General features: G+C 41.6%; 1 protein-coding gene across 1 annotated transcript; it reads left to right on the top strand.

The window, feature by feature from the left end:
- Positions 1 to 388: 388 nt before the first annotated feature.
- On the top strand, positions 389 to 7,041 carry LOC147001441 (schlafen family member 2-like). Its single transcript, XM_085829258.1, has 4 exons — positions 389 to 511; positions 4,264 to 4,283; positions 4,350 to 5,398; positions 6,410 to 7,041. Exons 1-4 carry the CDS (start codon positions 389 to 391, stop codon positions 7,039 to 7,041), a joined length of 1,824 nt encoding a protein of 607 aa, XP_085685384.1.
- Positions 7,042 to 17,055: the final 10,014 nt, after the last annotated feature.

The raw sequence follows: 17,055 nt of genomic DNA, 5'->3' as shown, positions 1-17,055 counted from the left end.
CAGTCCTCTTTCCTTCCCCTTCCCTCCTCTTCTCTCTCTACCTGCACCCACTCTCAATCTCCAAGTCCCACCTTTCCCCTCCTCTGCCTAATGAGAGGCTCCAGCCATTATTGACCAGTTAAAATGGGGAGAAGTTTCACATGAGATCACCTGAGTGATGGACTGTTAATCTGGGGCAACACCTCTGGAGGAAGCAGCATAGCATCAGAATACAAACGACTATGAAAAGACCAGTGAAACCTGGAAGCTCACAGAGCATAAAAAAGAATTGAAGAAAACATACAGAGCCCAACACTGTGTTGACTGGTGTTATGAAGACTAACACGCTAATTGTTTCTGTCCACAGAATCTGAAGATAGAAAGAGTTGAGAAGGTATTTGAAGAAAAGATGGATGGAAACACCCCACAGTTGGTGGAAGATGTGAATCCGCAGACATCCACAGAACCCTCTGTTCAACTCAAGTGCCCAGGAAATACTCTTCAGGATGGACAGCATGACAAGCCAGGAAGTGTGAAAGATTTTCAGTATGTAAATTGATTTTTTTTTTGTCATAGTTAGAAGAACAATGCTCAAATATGGCTTCATAAGATCAGGGAAAATGTCCTGAGAGAATGAAAAGAGAAAATCTAGGTTCCAGAACATAGAAGCGACACCAGGAGAGAGATTTAGATTAGAGAGCACCTTCCTTAAAGAAAGAGAATGCTGCTGGGCGAGGTGGCGCACGCCTTTAATCCCAGCACTCGGGAGGCAGAGGCAGGAAGATTTCTGAGTTCCAGGCCAGTCTGGTCTACAAAGTGAGTTCCAGTATAGCCAGGGCTATAAAGAGAAACCCTGTCTCGAAAAACCAAAAAAAAAAAAAAAAAAAGAAAAAGAAAGAAAGAAAGAAAGAAAGAAAGAAAGAAAGAAAGAAAGAAAGAAAGAAAGAAAGAAAGGGAGAGAGAATGCTTTCCTGCAAATGGAAGCTGTAACCTTGTGTTTTTTACCCGTCCTCTCAGTTCACAGAAATAATAACTTTGAGATGTCTTACTTATGATGTTTCTTAATTCAAAACAATTACATCAGGATTATATACAGTCATTACAATAAATTTGAATTTTACAAAATGTGCAAGTTACTGTATTCAGTTCAAAATTGTCCCAACAGTCCCTGTCTTAGTTGGGCTTTACTACTGTGAAGAGACTCCATGGCCAAGGCATCTCTTATAAAAGCAAACATTTAATTGGGGCTCACTTCCAGGTTCAGAGGTTCAGTCCACTGTCATCATGGTGAGAAGAAAGGCAGGCATGGTGCTGGAGGAGCTTAGAGATCTATCTTGATCCAAAGGCAGCCAAGAGAGGACTCTTCTGCACTATGTGGACCTTGAGCACTAGGAGCCCTCAAAACCCACCTACACAGTTACACACGTCCTCCAACAAAGACATGTCAATACAAACAAAGACACACTACCTAATAATGCCACTTCCAACTGGGCACATGGTCCCTCAGTATCTTGCATGCAGACATGCACAGTCTTCTGCAATTTTGGGAACCCAAATTAACATAATGCAAGCAGCATTATACAAAACCCACTCTATTTACCCCTTTTTGTCCAGTTAAAAAGGCTCTTTTATCTCATATATAAATTGAACACAGTTATAACAATTATTCAGATTATAATGTATGATGGATATGATATGATATGATATGATATATGATATGATATGATATACATGACAACATCGAGTTTATCATATTTGGCATTGAAATAAATTTCTCCATCATCTATCCTAACTTAAAAAGTTTACAATTCTATACCTGAAATACGTCTTGTTTTAACTTGGATTACCATCTGAAAACCATCCTGTCAAATCTAGATATTCATCCTGAATTTTAAACAACTTAAGTTTGTTATGAGACTATAACTAGTCTTCAACCCCATCAGAGATCCAAAAATGAATCAAATATTACCCGAATGTATAGGAAGCACAAAAACATAGCTTCTAAATCTTAAACAATTTGTAGAGACAGATGACTGCCTGAAGTGTGAAGGGAGCAGACATGGTTCCTAGTCAAAAAATCTATTAATAATGTAATGATTTTAAATGCCATATTCTGTGGATCTCTGATGCTTTGAAGACTGTCTACATAGTATATCTGAACTGTTAAATCTTGACTACTCTTAGCTATTAATATTTGAATGATATTGAAAACATTTTTAGTATAATTAAGTCTAATATTACTATGAGTTTACTATCTGAGCTTTAACTTGCTTTACTTATTCATCCTAAACAGTTTGTAACAGCAGCTATTAGAAGGACTGGGTCTAAGCCTTGTATTCTTAAATGAGTTGCATTGGCACAATGGCTATCTAAGAGTAAGAAAATTAATTTTAATATTGGTATCAATATACAAAAATTTATACCGATGACAACTTTAAATCTGTATCAATATATTAATTCTGTGCTAAGGTAAGAAAATAAAACTTTAATTCTTCATCAAAATGTAAAGATTTCTACCAATGTCATATTATGGCAATAAAATGTTTTGTTTAAAAGTAAATTTAGTAATCCTTTCCCATTTATCTAATTTCTTATAAAATTACTCTATCCCCCTTTCTTTCTTTCAACCCCCTTACCTTTACCTCAGAAAGAAAAGATAGAGAAGAGGAAGGGAAAGATAGAAATCCCCAAGACTAAGCTCTCTGTTTACTTTCCTCCCTGTCCAAAATGATGGCCATTTTCAAATTAGCCCTTAAAATTACAACCTACTTATAATTTATTTAAATATCTATAACCAGACACTCAAATCCAAGGGATAGGGATGATGAGTCTCCATAGCAACTTCCTGCTGAAAGGGGGTGGGGAAGGAGTGAACTTTCCTCTCCCTCTCCTTCTCCAGGCATGGCAGATCTCCTTCCTCCCTCCTTCCTCAGTCCCTTCCCCAGGAATCCTAAAAGTCCTGCCTCTGTCTGGCATGCCCAGTCATTGGCTGCCAGAATCTTTATTTCGCAATCAAAGCAAAATGGGGGCAGTGACCCTCGGGGTCTTGAATGGGACATGGGTATTCTTGTGCAATCTGGGGGACACAAATTAACATAACAAGTAGCATTAGCCCAAACCCACCACAAGGAGCTTTCCTCAGCAGGTATCCCATGGCTTTGGCATTTCTAACATCTCAATATTTTCACAAGATCTTTACAAGTTCTGGATTGTAGTTGAAATGAAAAGTCCAAATGGAAACAATAACCATGTCATAATAACACCTAGCATGGTGTAGCTACCCCTTATTCAACTGCAGAAGCATAAACAATAACCTTATCTCTATGGGAGCCTGCCACGAACTCACCACTTGCTTAATTGCATTTAATGTCCTTGGGCACAGGATTTAGCTCCATTCTAGTTCCAGGTCACCCTTTAATATGGGACAGAGACATGCTTTATTTTTCCTCTCTAAGAAAACTATACTTGATAAAAATGTTCTTCATGAGAATAAACAAGAGGACAAAGTCTATGCTAGGCTTTTTTGAGACTTCCTTTGTCAATGTAATAATCTGAATCTCCACATCTGATTCGCTAGCAGACTCTTCAGAAAAGTTAAAAAAAACAATCAGTAACATTCTTCACCAGAACATCATAAGAATGATCTCTAGACCACATAGTAAAATTTTGCTCTTCTGAAACCTCCTAAGCCAGGCCCCCAGAATTCAAATAACCCTCAGCACCAATGTATTCCATATTTCTACTAATATGGCCCATTAAGACCCATTCATAGCATTCCACTCCTTTCCCAATGCAAAGTTCCAAAATCCACATTCCCTCCAAACAAAACCTTGGTCAGGCCTATCACAGCTATACTCAGTCTCTGATACCGAATTCTGTCTTATTTTTGGGTTTTATTGCTGTCAAGAGACACTGCAACCAAAGTAACCCTTATAAAGGACATTTAATTGGACTTGGCTTACAGTTTCAGAGGTTCAGTTCATTACTATGATAGTGAAAAGCATAGCAGCATGCAGACAGACATGATCCTGGAGGCCAATAGTACTACATTTTAATCCTAAGGCAACCAGGATGGGACTCCCTTCTGCCCTAAACAGAGCTTGAACACTAGGAGCCCTCTAAGACCATCTACCCAGTAACACACTTCCTCCAACAAGGACACACCCTTTCCAATAAAGCCACCCCTCCTACGAGTGCCACTTTCCATGAACCAAGGATATTCAAACTGCTACAGTCCCTAAACAAATGTCACATCTGACCTTCATACTTGCTCATCCAGAGTAGCTGAGATGGTTGTGTTCTATGTGTGGTAAAGCAGAGCTGCCTCTAACTATGTTCGTCCTTCTGAAATGACTCTGTGTGTCTTCCAGGAAAGGATTTCATCTGGGAAACAGAGGCAGTGATTGGAAAACAAACATCGCTGTTGATCAGAGCACAGACTATGCTGAACTGGTTCTGCCTGTAGAAGAAATCACACTTGGAGAGAAAAATAGGAATTCAATGAAAGATAGTCAAATGAAAAGAACAGAAGTCAAAAGTATATTACAGGTTTTGGGTGCCCTGCTGAATTCTGGAGGGGGTGTGGCCAAGGCTCACATTAAAAATCAAAACTACAGCTTCACCAGAGATGGAATAGGACTGGATTTGGTAAATCCCTTGCCTGGTATCGTGCACCTTCCTCATGACTATCTAGACTTCATGCAGCACAAAGACTACTTTTTCATTTTTGTGAAACCATGGAAGCCGAATCAGAGAGGTCCGGGGATCGCCACCTGGAAAACCAACTTGTACATAAGAATCTTCTCACTCTCAGTTGAACTGAAAGCAGCGGATGCAGTGCAGTTCCTCAAATCCCCGCCAAGTTCACCTGGTAAAACAGTCTGTAATGAAACACTAAATGAATGTCTTACCTTGTTTAACAGAGACTGGCTTGCCTATGGGGAGACATTCTGTTTCACGAAATCCACACATGCTGAGGTAAAATTGACTCCTAAGGAAAAGATTTCTCCTAAGGAAAAGATTTTAGAGCTCCTCCCTCAAACTGTTTCTGCATTTGCAAACACTGAAGGGGGATATTTGTTCATTGGCTTGGATGGCAAAAACCAGCAAATTATTGGTTTTAAAGCAGAGAAGAGCGATCTCGTGCTTCTAGAGAGTGAAATAGAAAAGTGCATCCAACAGCTGCCTGTCACTCACTTCTGTGGGGAGAAGGAGAAGATAAAATACACATGCAAATTCATCGAAGTACACAAATCCGGAGCTGTGTGTGCATATGTGTGTGCGCTTAGAGTGGAGAGATTCTGCTGTGCAGTGTTCGCTGCAGAGCCTGAGTCCTGGCACGTGGAAGGCGGCTGTGTGAAGAGGTTTAGCACAGAGGAATGGGTGAATCGCCATATGGATCATATGGATGCCACAGCAGGTAGAGGGACGGAGATTAATAATCAGTTTACATTGGGCTAAGGGGGTTGGAAGATTGCTTTCTGGGCTTGGGCAACCTGAAAACTCCTCACATACCAACAGCTAATTTACCCATCTCTGGTTCCCTATCAAAAGTTTATTCATTGCTTTCAATAAAACTGAACTTTTCCCTTCACAATGGCTAGCTCTGATACAGCCTGCTTCTCCAGTAGCTGGAACTAGAACAAGAACATGGAGGAACCAGGCCTCATATTCCCTTCAAGGTTCTTGTCAAGTGCCACAGGAGGTTAAGCTGACATCACTGCCAAGTCTCAGGCCAGGGGGAAATGCAGCCCTACTGTTTGCAGCAGAACAGTGAGAGTGTTGGCCTGGCTTGGCCTCATGGCAGGCTCTTTTCCATCAGAGCTGAGCAGCACAGCCTTGCCTGGACACTGCCCTTCCTGTACACTGATCTTCATACATCCATGTCCAGTTCTTCTTGTTTGTCTTCAGACCATTTCTAGCTTGCTTGTCCCGTTCTCTTATACAATAGGGCTTCTGTAACTTACACCCAGGTACCCCTGCCCTGATCTCAGTTCTCTGATTTCATTCTGGTTTTAAGACACTGGAGCCTCATGTGAACTCACTCCAGTGTGCTCTGTTCCCTGCTTTGCTCTGTGGAGCCTCCCCATTTCTCCATGCTTTTCTCCTGTTTCATCACCTGACTGTTCTGTCCTCAACATTAGTCTGTCCTTTGCTCCCCTGATTCTTCTCATCTGTGGAGTTCCCCAGAGCAAGCCTCTGAGACTGTGAGTGTTCAGCTGCTTCCATGGCTCCCTCTTTGGCCATTTGAGTGTCCAAGTCCCCCTTGCATCTACCTCCTTCCCATTCATGAATCAGTGTTTGGTATCTTGTGTTCACCTTCTCCATTGGGCTGCAAAGTGTGGAATTTACAAACTGCTTGGTGATGTGTCACACATGACATTCCGGACATTTTATATTTATAATTTGTTATGTTTCTTTTCTTGTCTAGAGATGCCTGGAAAGGTGATACGCTCTCCAGAAGCCCTCTGCATGAAACCATTCTCACTACATGAAGGCTATGAGCACTTAGTCCGGACAGAATTGGGCTCACTGCGTAAAGGAACACTGGTTATCTCTAAGAGCTGGGCTTTCAATCTGGGTTTGCAAGAGAAGCAGGAAGTTATCTGGGATGTGCTTCATATTTCCCAGGGCGGTCTCCTAACCCTGTATGTCTTTGTCCAGGGAGATGAGAACCTGGAAGGCAACAGCAGTCTTCTGGGGGAACTAGGCGCTGAGTTAAAGGGCTATTATAAACAAATTGCCCTAACATTAAAGCAGACGTTGGTAAACCATTGTGGTTACACTGCGAAAACAGGTATTAGAGTAAAGATAACATACTTGGGTCATAAGATAATGAGTCTTTATGACTCAAGCGCGAAAATACGTTACCCCCAAAACTATTATCTGTCAGCCAAGGCAGTAAAGGACTTAGAAAAAGCTCTTGCTGAAATCTTAGGAAGTTATGAGTCTTTCTACAGTTTACCCAGGAGAAACTGGGATTCTTCTATGTCTCCGTTTTTAAATGTGGGCAGTTATATAGTTTCCATTTCGAGAAATGTCTTAACTCATATTCGAATCTGACAAGACATAAAAAAACAAATGGAGGATGGCACAATGATGTTTCACAGTATGTAGGTGATAATGCTCTCCAAATCTATAAAAAACAACAACAGGAAAATGTGACTTTGAGCTTCAGAGAAATGGAAACCAAGTTCTGGAGAAGGGATTGGCCATTGGAGATGTCAATGACAAACTATAGCATTAATAATGTGTCCCTAAGCCATGCATGTGACCCAGGCCTTTGATTCTGGCACCTAGAAGAAGGCAGGTCATCCTGGTCTATATAAAGAGCTACAGGACAGCAAGAGTTTTGCAGTGAGAGCCTCTCTCAAAATTTATTAATTAATTGGATAATTAATTAATACATGTCTCTCCTTATCTGCACAGCCACTCCTTGATGATAAAATGCACGGTGCCTTTAATATATGGGAGAAATTCTTCCTAGAGAAGTCAGTAAAGAAAATGTTGAAATAGGTGATATGATATAGAAATGTTTTTGTCACCGGTTTGTGTCTTAGTCAGGGTTTCTATTCCTGAACAAAACATCATGACCAAGAAGCAAGTAGAGGAGGAAAGGGTTTATTCAGCTTACACTTCCATACTGTTGTTCATCACCAAGGAAATCAGGACTGGAACTCAAACAGGTCAGGAAGCAGGTCTTGGTGTAGGTGGAGCCTCAGCTGCAATTGACTACCAAGCCCATACATGGTACCACCCACAAGGGGCCTGACCCTCTTGGTCACTAATTGAGAAAATGCGTTACAGCTGGATCTCATGGACACATTTTCTCAACTGAAGCTCCTTTCCCTGTGATAACTCCAGCTTGTGTCAAGTTGACACACAAAACCAGCCAGTACAATTGACCCCTTGTCAATTTAACATACAAACACATCAGTATAAAGCCTCAACCCTTACTTTCTTATTCATCCCCACAATCTCAATAACTTTAAAAGTCCCACAGTCTTTACATATTAAAAGTCCAATCCCTTTAAAATATCCAATATCTTTTAAAATTTAATGTCTTTTAAAAATTCGAAGTCTCTTAACTGTGGGCTCCACTAAATACCTTCTCACTTCAAGAGGGAAAAATATCATGGCACAGTCACAATCAAAAGCAAAATTAAACTCCAACCGTCCAATGTCTGGGATCCACTCACCATCTTCTAGGCTCATCCAAGGGCTTGGGTCACTACTCCAATCCCGCCCTTTTTGCACCCAGTTTATCTTCTAGGCTCCAGATGCCTGTACTCCACTGCTGCTGCTTTCTTGGTGGTCATCTCACAGTACTGGCATCTCCAAAACACTGCTGTCTTCCACTGTACCTAGGCTTTACCAACAGCCTCTCATAAGCTCTCTTCATGGTGCCAAGCCTTACCTCCTTTGCATGACCTCTTCAGTCCTGGGCAGCTGCTCTTCATGACACCTTCATGCCTGCGAAATTGGTACCATCTGGTTGATTTTTACACATTACAAGTCCTGCTGCAGCATGAGGTACAATCTTGGCTATCTCTAGAACACAGCCTCTGTGTTCTCAGAAAACACTTCCCAGAAGATGTCACCTCAGTGATGCTGGTCTCTTCTTAATCACCAATAATTTCTTAGCTCCAGCTAAACAGCATCAATAGTCCCAGTAATGTAAAGGTTTTGTTTCAGTAGTTCTGGTATCCTGTTAATCACAGCTGATTCTTCAGCCTCATCTAACCAGAACCACAGAATCTTCACAATCAAAATAGCATCAGCCCTGAAAAAAATCTTTAATCTTCTCTATGAAATTTCACAAGCCAGACCTCCATCTTCTGCACTGTTTTCAACATTACCTGCCAAACTCCTATACAACATCCCACCAATCTTCTAGCCTAAAGTTCCAAAGTCTTTCCACAGTCCTCCCCAAAACATGGTCAGGTCGTCACAGAAATACCCCACTCTTGGTACCAATTTGTCTTAGTTAGGGTTTCTTTTCCTGGACAAAATATTATGACCAAGATCAAGTGGAGGAACAAAGGGTTTATTCAGCTTACACTTTCTCAACTGAAGCTCCTTTCTCTGTGATAACTCCAGCTTGTGCCAAGTTGACACACAAAACTAGCCAGTACAGGTTGCTGTCCACCCTTGTGTGTTATTGCTCTTAAATACTTGATTTGTTTCTGACAACCTGAGCAAAGATTTCCCACGCGTCCAAAATCACAGAAGCAAATGTCAGAGTATGTGGAGATTAAATGGCAACTGCTCACACCATCATATATTATAAAGAAGAGATTTCTAGAAAGGTCAAAGAGACATGGAAACAAATACAATTATTTTCTGCGTGGAGAGTACATTCTGTCTTAAAGGAAAACATTGTACCTCTTGGATGTAAGACAGTTCACAAGCGGGTCTTAGGCCATGCTGGCAGTTTCTATTTTCCTAGGAAATGATCCCACAAATAGAAAAAGAAAATGATCCTATTGAGAACAGATTTTATGTTGTTGACATTGTTCATTTAGTGTTTGATTGTTGTATTTTTCGTGATGGTATTGTTTGCACTGTAGATAACACTACTAAAGATATTTACAGCATTAAGTTTGCATGAGAGTATTACACATTAATTAAAATGTTGGTATTCCCTTCATAAAGAATGCAGTGTCCTCATTGTGCATCTACATTTGTGAAGGATAAAATTTCTTAGCATTCAGCCCTTAGCGGCTATTGTATTTGAAGTGGTAACCTGTTGTGACGTTTGATGAAGCTCAAGAAAAGACTGGTTACACTTCAGAACAGTTCTGATGACAGGGGCTATGAGATGGATACTCATAGGCGCCAATCATACTCAGCAATGTTCTGTTCTGATCTATTTCTTTATCAATACAATTTATCTTTAAAATATACTTTATTTTTTATCTACTCTGTTCTCAGATCTGTGGTTTTTTTAAATTTTTTTAATTAGGTTTTTTCTCATTTACATTTCCAATGTGATCCCAAAAGTCCCCCATACACTCCCCCCCACTCCCCTACCCACCCACTCCAACTTCTTGGCCCTGGCGTTCCCCTGTACTGAGGCATATAAAGTTTGCACGACCAATGGGCCTCCCTTTCCATTGATGGCCGGCTCTGATAAATATGCAGTTAGAGACACGAGCTCCAGGGTGTACTGGTTAGTTCATATTATTGTTCTACCTATAGGGTTGCAGATCCCTTTATCTCCTTGGATACTTTCTCTAGCTCCTCCACTGGGGGCCCTGGGATCCATCCAATAGCTGACTGTGAGCATCCACTTCTGTGTTTGCGAGACACCCGGCATAGTCTCACAAGAGACAGCTATATCAAGGTCCGTTCAGTAAAATCTTGCTAGTGTATGCAATGGTGTCTGCTTTGGCGGCTGATTATGGGATGGATCCCCAGATATGGCAATCTCTAGATGGTCCATCCTTTTGTCTCAGCTCCAAACTTTGTCTCTGTAACTCCTTCCATGGGTGTTTTATTCCCAATTCTAAGAAGGGGCAAAGTTTCCACACTTTGGTCTTCGTTCTTCTTGAGTTTCATGTGCTTTGTATCTTGTATCTTGGGTATTCTAAGTTTCTGGGCTAATATCCACTTATCAGTGAGTACATATCATGTGAGTTCTTTTGTGATTGGGTTACCTCACTCAGGATGATGCCCTCCAGGTCAATCCATTTGCCTAGGAATTTCATAAATTCATTCTTTTTAATAGCTGAGTAGTACTCCATTGTGTAAATGTACCACATTTTCTGTATCCATTCCTCTGTTGAGGGGCATCTGGGTTCTTTCCAGCTTCTGGCTATTATAAATAAGGCTGCTATGAACATAGTGGAGCATGTGTCTTTCTTACCAGTTGGAACATCTTCTGGATATATGCCCAGGAGAGGTATTGCGGGATCCTCCGGTAGTACTATGTCCAATTTTCTGAGGAACCTCCAGACTGATTTCTAGAGTGGTTGTACAAGCTTGCAATCCCACCAGCAATGGAGGAGTGTTGCTCTTTCTCCACATCCTCGCCAGCATCTGCTGTCACCTGAATTTTTGATCTTAGCCATTCTGACTGGTGTGAGATGAAATCTCAGGGCTGTTTTGGTTTACATTTCCCTGATAATTAAAGATGCTGAACATTTTTTCAGGTGCTTCTCAGCCATGTGGTATTCCTTGGGTAAGAATTCTTTGTTAAGCTCTGAGCCCCATTTTTTAACGGGGTTATCTGATTTTCTGGAGTCCACCTTCTTCAGTTTATATATTAGATATTAGTCCCCTATTTGATTTAGGATAGGTCAAGATTCTTTCCCAGTCTGTTGGTGGCCTTTTTGTCTTATTCACGGTGTCCTTTGCCTTAAAGAAGCTTTGCAATTTTATGAGGTCCCATTTAGATCTGTATTTTTATGAATACAATTCTTCTGTTTGTATCTTTCTTCAACAAAGCTTCATTGTTCACCCTGGGAAGTTATACTTAACAAAATTTGGATACCAAACAAAGGTTATGCCATTTTAATATGTTTCTAATATAAATGTTCCTTACAAATCATCATCAAATTCTCTTAAAGAATTCTTATTGGGTTTCCAGGATAATGTTTCCAGGCTTTGTGGTTTAAAATGTTTTGATGACTTGGGATTGTGATTTTCAGAATTGTGGCTTAGACCTTTGAAGACCAAGGGAGTGAGAAGACACATTATGATACCTGCATGAGCACCTCTTGACACTTGTCACAGTAGCTGGTCTAAAGGACACCTAACCATTCTTCCTCCACACAACAGCCACTGGGGCTGAGACACAGAAGAAACACTTGTTTCATGGAGGTGACATCAGTGTGAAGTCATGACAGTTGTGGGTACTTCGTGGATGAACTAGGAAGTTGTTACACTCTCAAAGCTGCTGGAACTCACGGGAGCATCATTGGCAGAGTTTCAACAAAAGCAGCAGCTGCCTGCCTAAAGAGAGCCTCTTTGTGTGTCAGGTCAGGAGCTTGATTAACACAGGAAAGTCAGAAGGAGGAACCCAAGTAAAGGATGACTGTAACAGTGTGGGGCAAGGACCTGGGTAGGGACATGGACTGAGAAAAAGCAATGGAGTTCTAATAATGGCATGCTTGGCTGCAGAGTCAGGTTTTCAGGTCAACAGAACAAACCTTGGGGAAAGACTTATGAGTGGGAGCCGGTGAAGTGATGGCTCAGTGGATGGAGGCAGCTGCCACCTTGCCTGAGGAGCTCCAGTGCCAGGGATCTCTGTGCAGGAGAGAGAGAAAATTGACTCAAGCCAGTTGTCTTCTGACCTCCACATGGTGGTGTAGCTGTGAACACCCAGCCCCACAACTGCATACAGATACATTTATGCACTACTAATTTTTTATAATGCTACATCTTAGGAGCAGAAGCAAGTGTTCAGCAGTAAAGAGCACTGGCTGCTCTCCCAGAGAACCAGGCTTGTATTCCCAGCACTCACATGGCAACTCACAACCAACTGTAATTCAAGTTTCTGGGATCCATTACACTCTTTGATCCACAGCGAGCCTGAGGCATGCATGTGGGTCATTTACATACATTCAGGCCAACACTCATCCATAACATAACATCCAAGTAAGTAAGGAAACACAGTTTTGATATTCTTAATATATTCATGGACCTGGAGAGATGGTTCAGCGGTTAATATCACTGACTGCTCTTCCTGAGGTCAAGTCCCAGCAATAACATGGTGTCTTACAGTCATCTGTAATGGGATCTGATGCCATCTTTTGGGGTGTCTGAAGACAGCTACAGTGTACTCGTATTAGTAAAATAAGTAAATCTTTAAAAAATATATTTGTAATTTTGATTTAATTTTGGACTCATCTCCCCAATCCAACATATATTTTTGAAAAGAAAAAGTAATATCCCCATCTAATGGGTATATAACATATTACGTCATCTTAGAACCAACTGTTTTCCTAAAACAAACATTGGGGTCATAATTGTGGTTAGATTCCTAGTGATGATGAAATTGTAAATTGAACTTTTATGACCACGATGCTCTGTACTTAAAATGAAAAACAGCAATAAAAATGCAGAACCTTGAATCTATTGACACCCTTGAGCCACAGGCACCTCCCAGCAATCTAAATCATACATCACACTGCCTTATCTCACAGTCAAGTCTGTGACCAGCCACATGTTGCTTATGTCCCAGAGTAGAATCATGCAGCATGTTTTAAATATATTGAAGTATAAGTTTTAATGGTTCAACCTACTACTAGCTTTAACTTAATTCTTTGTTATAGATATTATAGATTTTTAACCATATCTGATAACTTATAAGTCAATAATTCTTTGAGTATTTGACCCTGGAGTTTAAAATCATGCCTGGGTCTGACAAAAGGTGAGCTATAACCCACTTTCAGAGCCAGCAATAAAAAAGAACATTATAGAACAATTTGAATATGACCCATATTTAAACAACATTTGAATTGCTATTATATTAAATCCAGTGTCCAGGAAAACCAGAGGTGAATTCTGAGCACAGGTAACTGGCAGAAGGAATAAGAAATAGCATTTATTCATGAATTCATGACCAGACAGAAACTAGCATGCAATGACCATGTGCATTCGTACACAGAAGATCCACAACTAAATGTACAGGGTAGAAATCAGACTCATCCATAGATGGTTCTGGCCTGATGCAGAAGAGGTACAAGGCAGTTTGGCAGTGCCTGGCTTCCATGTGGGACCCCAGGTTTTACAAAACTCTCCATTGAGCCCCGGGCTTTACTTGTGAATTCTTCACCCCACCCCATCTCCTTATGCATACTCAGTGTTCTGAGATGTGAAGTTTTTATCAATGCAGTTTTCCTGCTCCCAAGAAGCAGCTAGAGGTGGAGCTAGGCACCACCTGAAGCCCTGGGTGCAGTTGTGCCTTACAGCCCTGTGTCAGAACATACATACATAGGATAGATACATAAGAGAGGACAATGACATGAAACAATTAGACTTCTTTCCTTCAGAGGTCCATCAGTCCCTCTTGTGTCATCTAGTTTCATAGCCTTCCAAGTCCTAACACACAAAGATGGATCAGATATTGACTTAAGAGACCAAAAACTACATGACATCAAAGTCAACTGTAACAAATGAATAGTGTCTCATAGAGGTTTTGCCAGTCTGACTAGGAGAATGTAATGGACGGGAGTCTGTTTCAGAGGCATCCTTGCATAATCCCTGGAGTACCAGGCATCCTGGGGAATTCTCAGTTTAGCTGTGCAACTAGACATTGGAACACTGATGACTGTGCCAGGTCCTTGGCCACTCTGATTTCTGCCTCCCAGCATCGCCTGAGTGCATCTGCAGGGTTTCTTTATGTTTATACTGGGTTTTGCTAGGAAAAAAATGAACACAACCACTTCAGGCCAAATTTAAAGCAAACATTTATTAAATATTAAATATGGACCAAGACTACTGAGAGGAGCTTACAGGCTTGCTATATGGAATCTTCTCAGGAGAGAGAAGACAAAAGGTCATGACTCTTGATTTCATCCAAGGGCAGCACTGAGTAAAACCAGGACTAACGATCTGGCACCAAAGGTAAAAGGGAAATCCTTGTAGTTGAGTGAGGGGTGCGTTATGTGAAGGTGGGTCTCTATATAGTCAATGTTGAGGGATTAACCAGCAGCAAACTAAACACTAGCCACACAGCTGAGGGCAAGCCGGATCTTGGTATTATTTCTGTGGCCTATCAGAGGTCCTATATTTTGTAAATATTAGACCTTCTCTACTTGCTTATTGGCTGTAATAAAGAGCTGACGGCCAATAGCTGGGCAGAGAGTGGAGGGCAGAACTTCCTGGGGAGGGACTCTGGAAAATGAAGGCAAAGGTGCCAAAGTCTCCTGGGGACTCAGAGATGAAAGATGGACCTGAACCGGAGCAGAGAAGCAGAGCTGGCCACACATGGAAGGTAATGCCAGGACTAATCAGGATAAACTAGAAAGTTGGTTGGGAATCTGCCCAGCTATAGGCTTAAGCTTTAAAATACCCAAATGCCTTTGTGTCATCATTTATACTGCTTCTGGGTCAGAAAGTCCTGCTATATAACTGAAATCACACAGGGGCCTCTTTAGAAGAAACTGACCAGTGTGGAAGGAACAATATCCTCAGATCATGGAGAGCAAGAGAAGCAAACACAGAAAATAACCATGAGGCCTGAGCAATGTTTTGAATGTGTGTAAGCTTTACCACATCCTTCCTGCAACCGCTCCTGTAATTTTTCACCCTCCCTGAAGGCTGTCAAGAAAGGACAAGGAGACCACCATGTGGTTTTAGTTTCTGCCACAATGCTCACATGAGTCCCTTCTGTATTGCCTGGCTAGCCCTCCCTTCCTCCACATCCAGGCTAACTTTAAAATCCAGCCTGAAGGTTTTAAAATCCAATTATAAGTTAGCCTATTATGAGATGGGGGGAGGGAAACTTCATATTAAAAGCCCTATATAAAAAGCACTCTTTACTGCATTGAGTTTGGTCAAGAGTTGTCGTGGCTGCCTGTTAATTTGTGTGTCCAAAACTGAACATCGGCATGGAAGTGGCTTCTAGGAACCTGCCCCCAGTTGGTTCTGGTTGGTAAGTAAAGATGCCCACAGTCAATGGCTGTGCAGGGCAGACAGAGGGGGAACTTTTAGGATTTTCCTGCCAAGAAGCAAGAGGAAAGGAGCAGAGTTCAGCCATGCCAGAAGAGGTGGAGGAGATCTGCCATGCCAGAAGAGGTGGAGGACAGGAACCATGCCAGAAGAGGTGGAGGAGAGGAGCCATGATGCCTGAGCAGGTGTGGGACAGACAGCATAGCTGCCATTTAGGAACCAGAGGAGAGAAGCCAAAGAGGGCTAACCGACTGTGTCCAGGGCAGCCAAGATGGAATACAGGATTTACTATGTAACGACTCAGAATGATGGGTGGGAGATTGATTACCTACATGGAGGTTAGGAAGGCCTCAGCCATTGAGCTGATTAAGGCATATCAAAATATAAAGACTATGTGTGTTTCATTTGGGAACCCAGAACATGGGGGCCGGTAAGAAGGAGCAAACCAGTGCAGGGGTTATTTAATTTTTTACTGCTACAAGTTTTAGCCTAACCTGATTTGTTTCTTTTTAAAATGCCACATTTCTGGGACAAAGAAAGGACTTTAAGTGGTCAGAGGACAGATTACTGTACATCTGTGTTCACTGTGGCACTAGAGATTCACAGTAACTACAAAGTGGGTGGGCACTGTCATCAGTCAGCAGAGGAAGGGACAAAGAAATGCACACAAGTGTAGATTCACCTGCAGCACTGAGAGAGAAACGACATGTTTCCTCCAAATGACTGTGATTAGTGAGAAGAGCAGGGATTGACGTGACACATATGAATCATTTTCTATGATGTGTAAGATCTTCATGAATGTACCTTGAAGGAAGAAGGGAGCTGAAGGGAGAGGAGGAGGAGAATGGTGAGGAGGAGAAAAGGACGGGGAAAGTAGAGTAGGTGGGAATGTGCAGATGGAGAAGGGAAGAGGAGACAATGGAGAAAGTCTGCTGAAGGCTCTTCCCATGGAAGCAGGCTTCTTTGTTACAGGGAGGGGGTTTCCTCTCCTGGTTCCAGGACTAGATCGCTTCTCTTGCATCACAGCTTCTTATTTACCTTTAACTCACATACTAGCAAAGCGGCATACACTGGGGTGACTGTATATGGCCACTGTCTAGTAACCTCTGGGCAGACACAAATCTGCTTATATTCCATTGAGATTCCACGTTTGACAACTGCTACTCTTCACTGATCACACAATTCCCTGAGACAAATGAATGATGAAAACTTGGTCTGTACACTTGATGGAACTGTTTTCAAATACACATACACACACAGACATACACACAGACATACACTTATAAAAACATCAATCAGAAAATTTTCTAGAAATAGAAAATAGTATTTAACCCAGGACCAGAAAGACAAACAACACGTGCTCTCTTGCACACAGATCTTAGGCTCTGACCACTACACTGCATTAAGTTGAAAGAGCCTATGAGAAGTGGGGAAAAGGCTTCAAGGGGAGGAGTAGGA

The sequence above is a fragment of the Mus caroli genome, unplaced genomic scaffold, assembly GCF_978045245.1.
Source record: "Mus caroli unplaced genomic scaffold, Mus_caroli_1 scaffold_13, whole genome shotgun sequence".
In the NCBI taxonomy this organism is placed as follows: Eukaryota; Metazoa; Chordata; class Mammalia; order Rodentia; family Muridae; genus Mus; species Mus caroli.
Note: the sequence above shows the minus strand (reverse complement) of the source record. Positions and strands in the feature narration are given on the sequence as shown.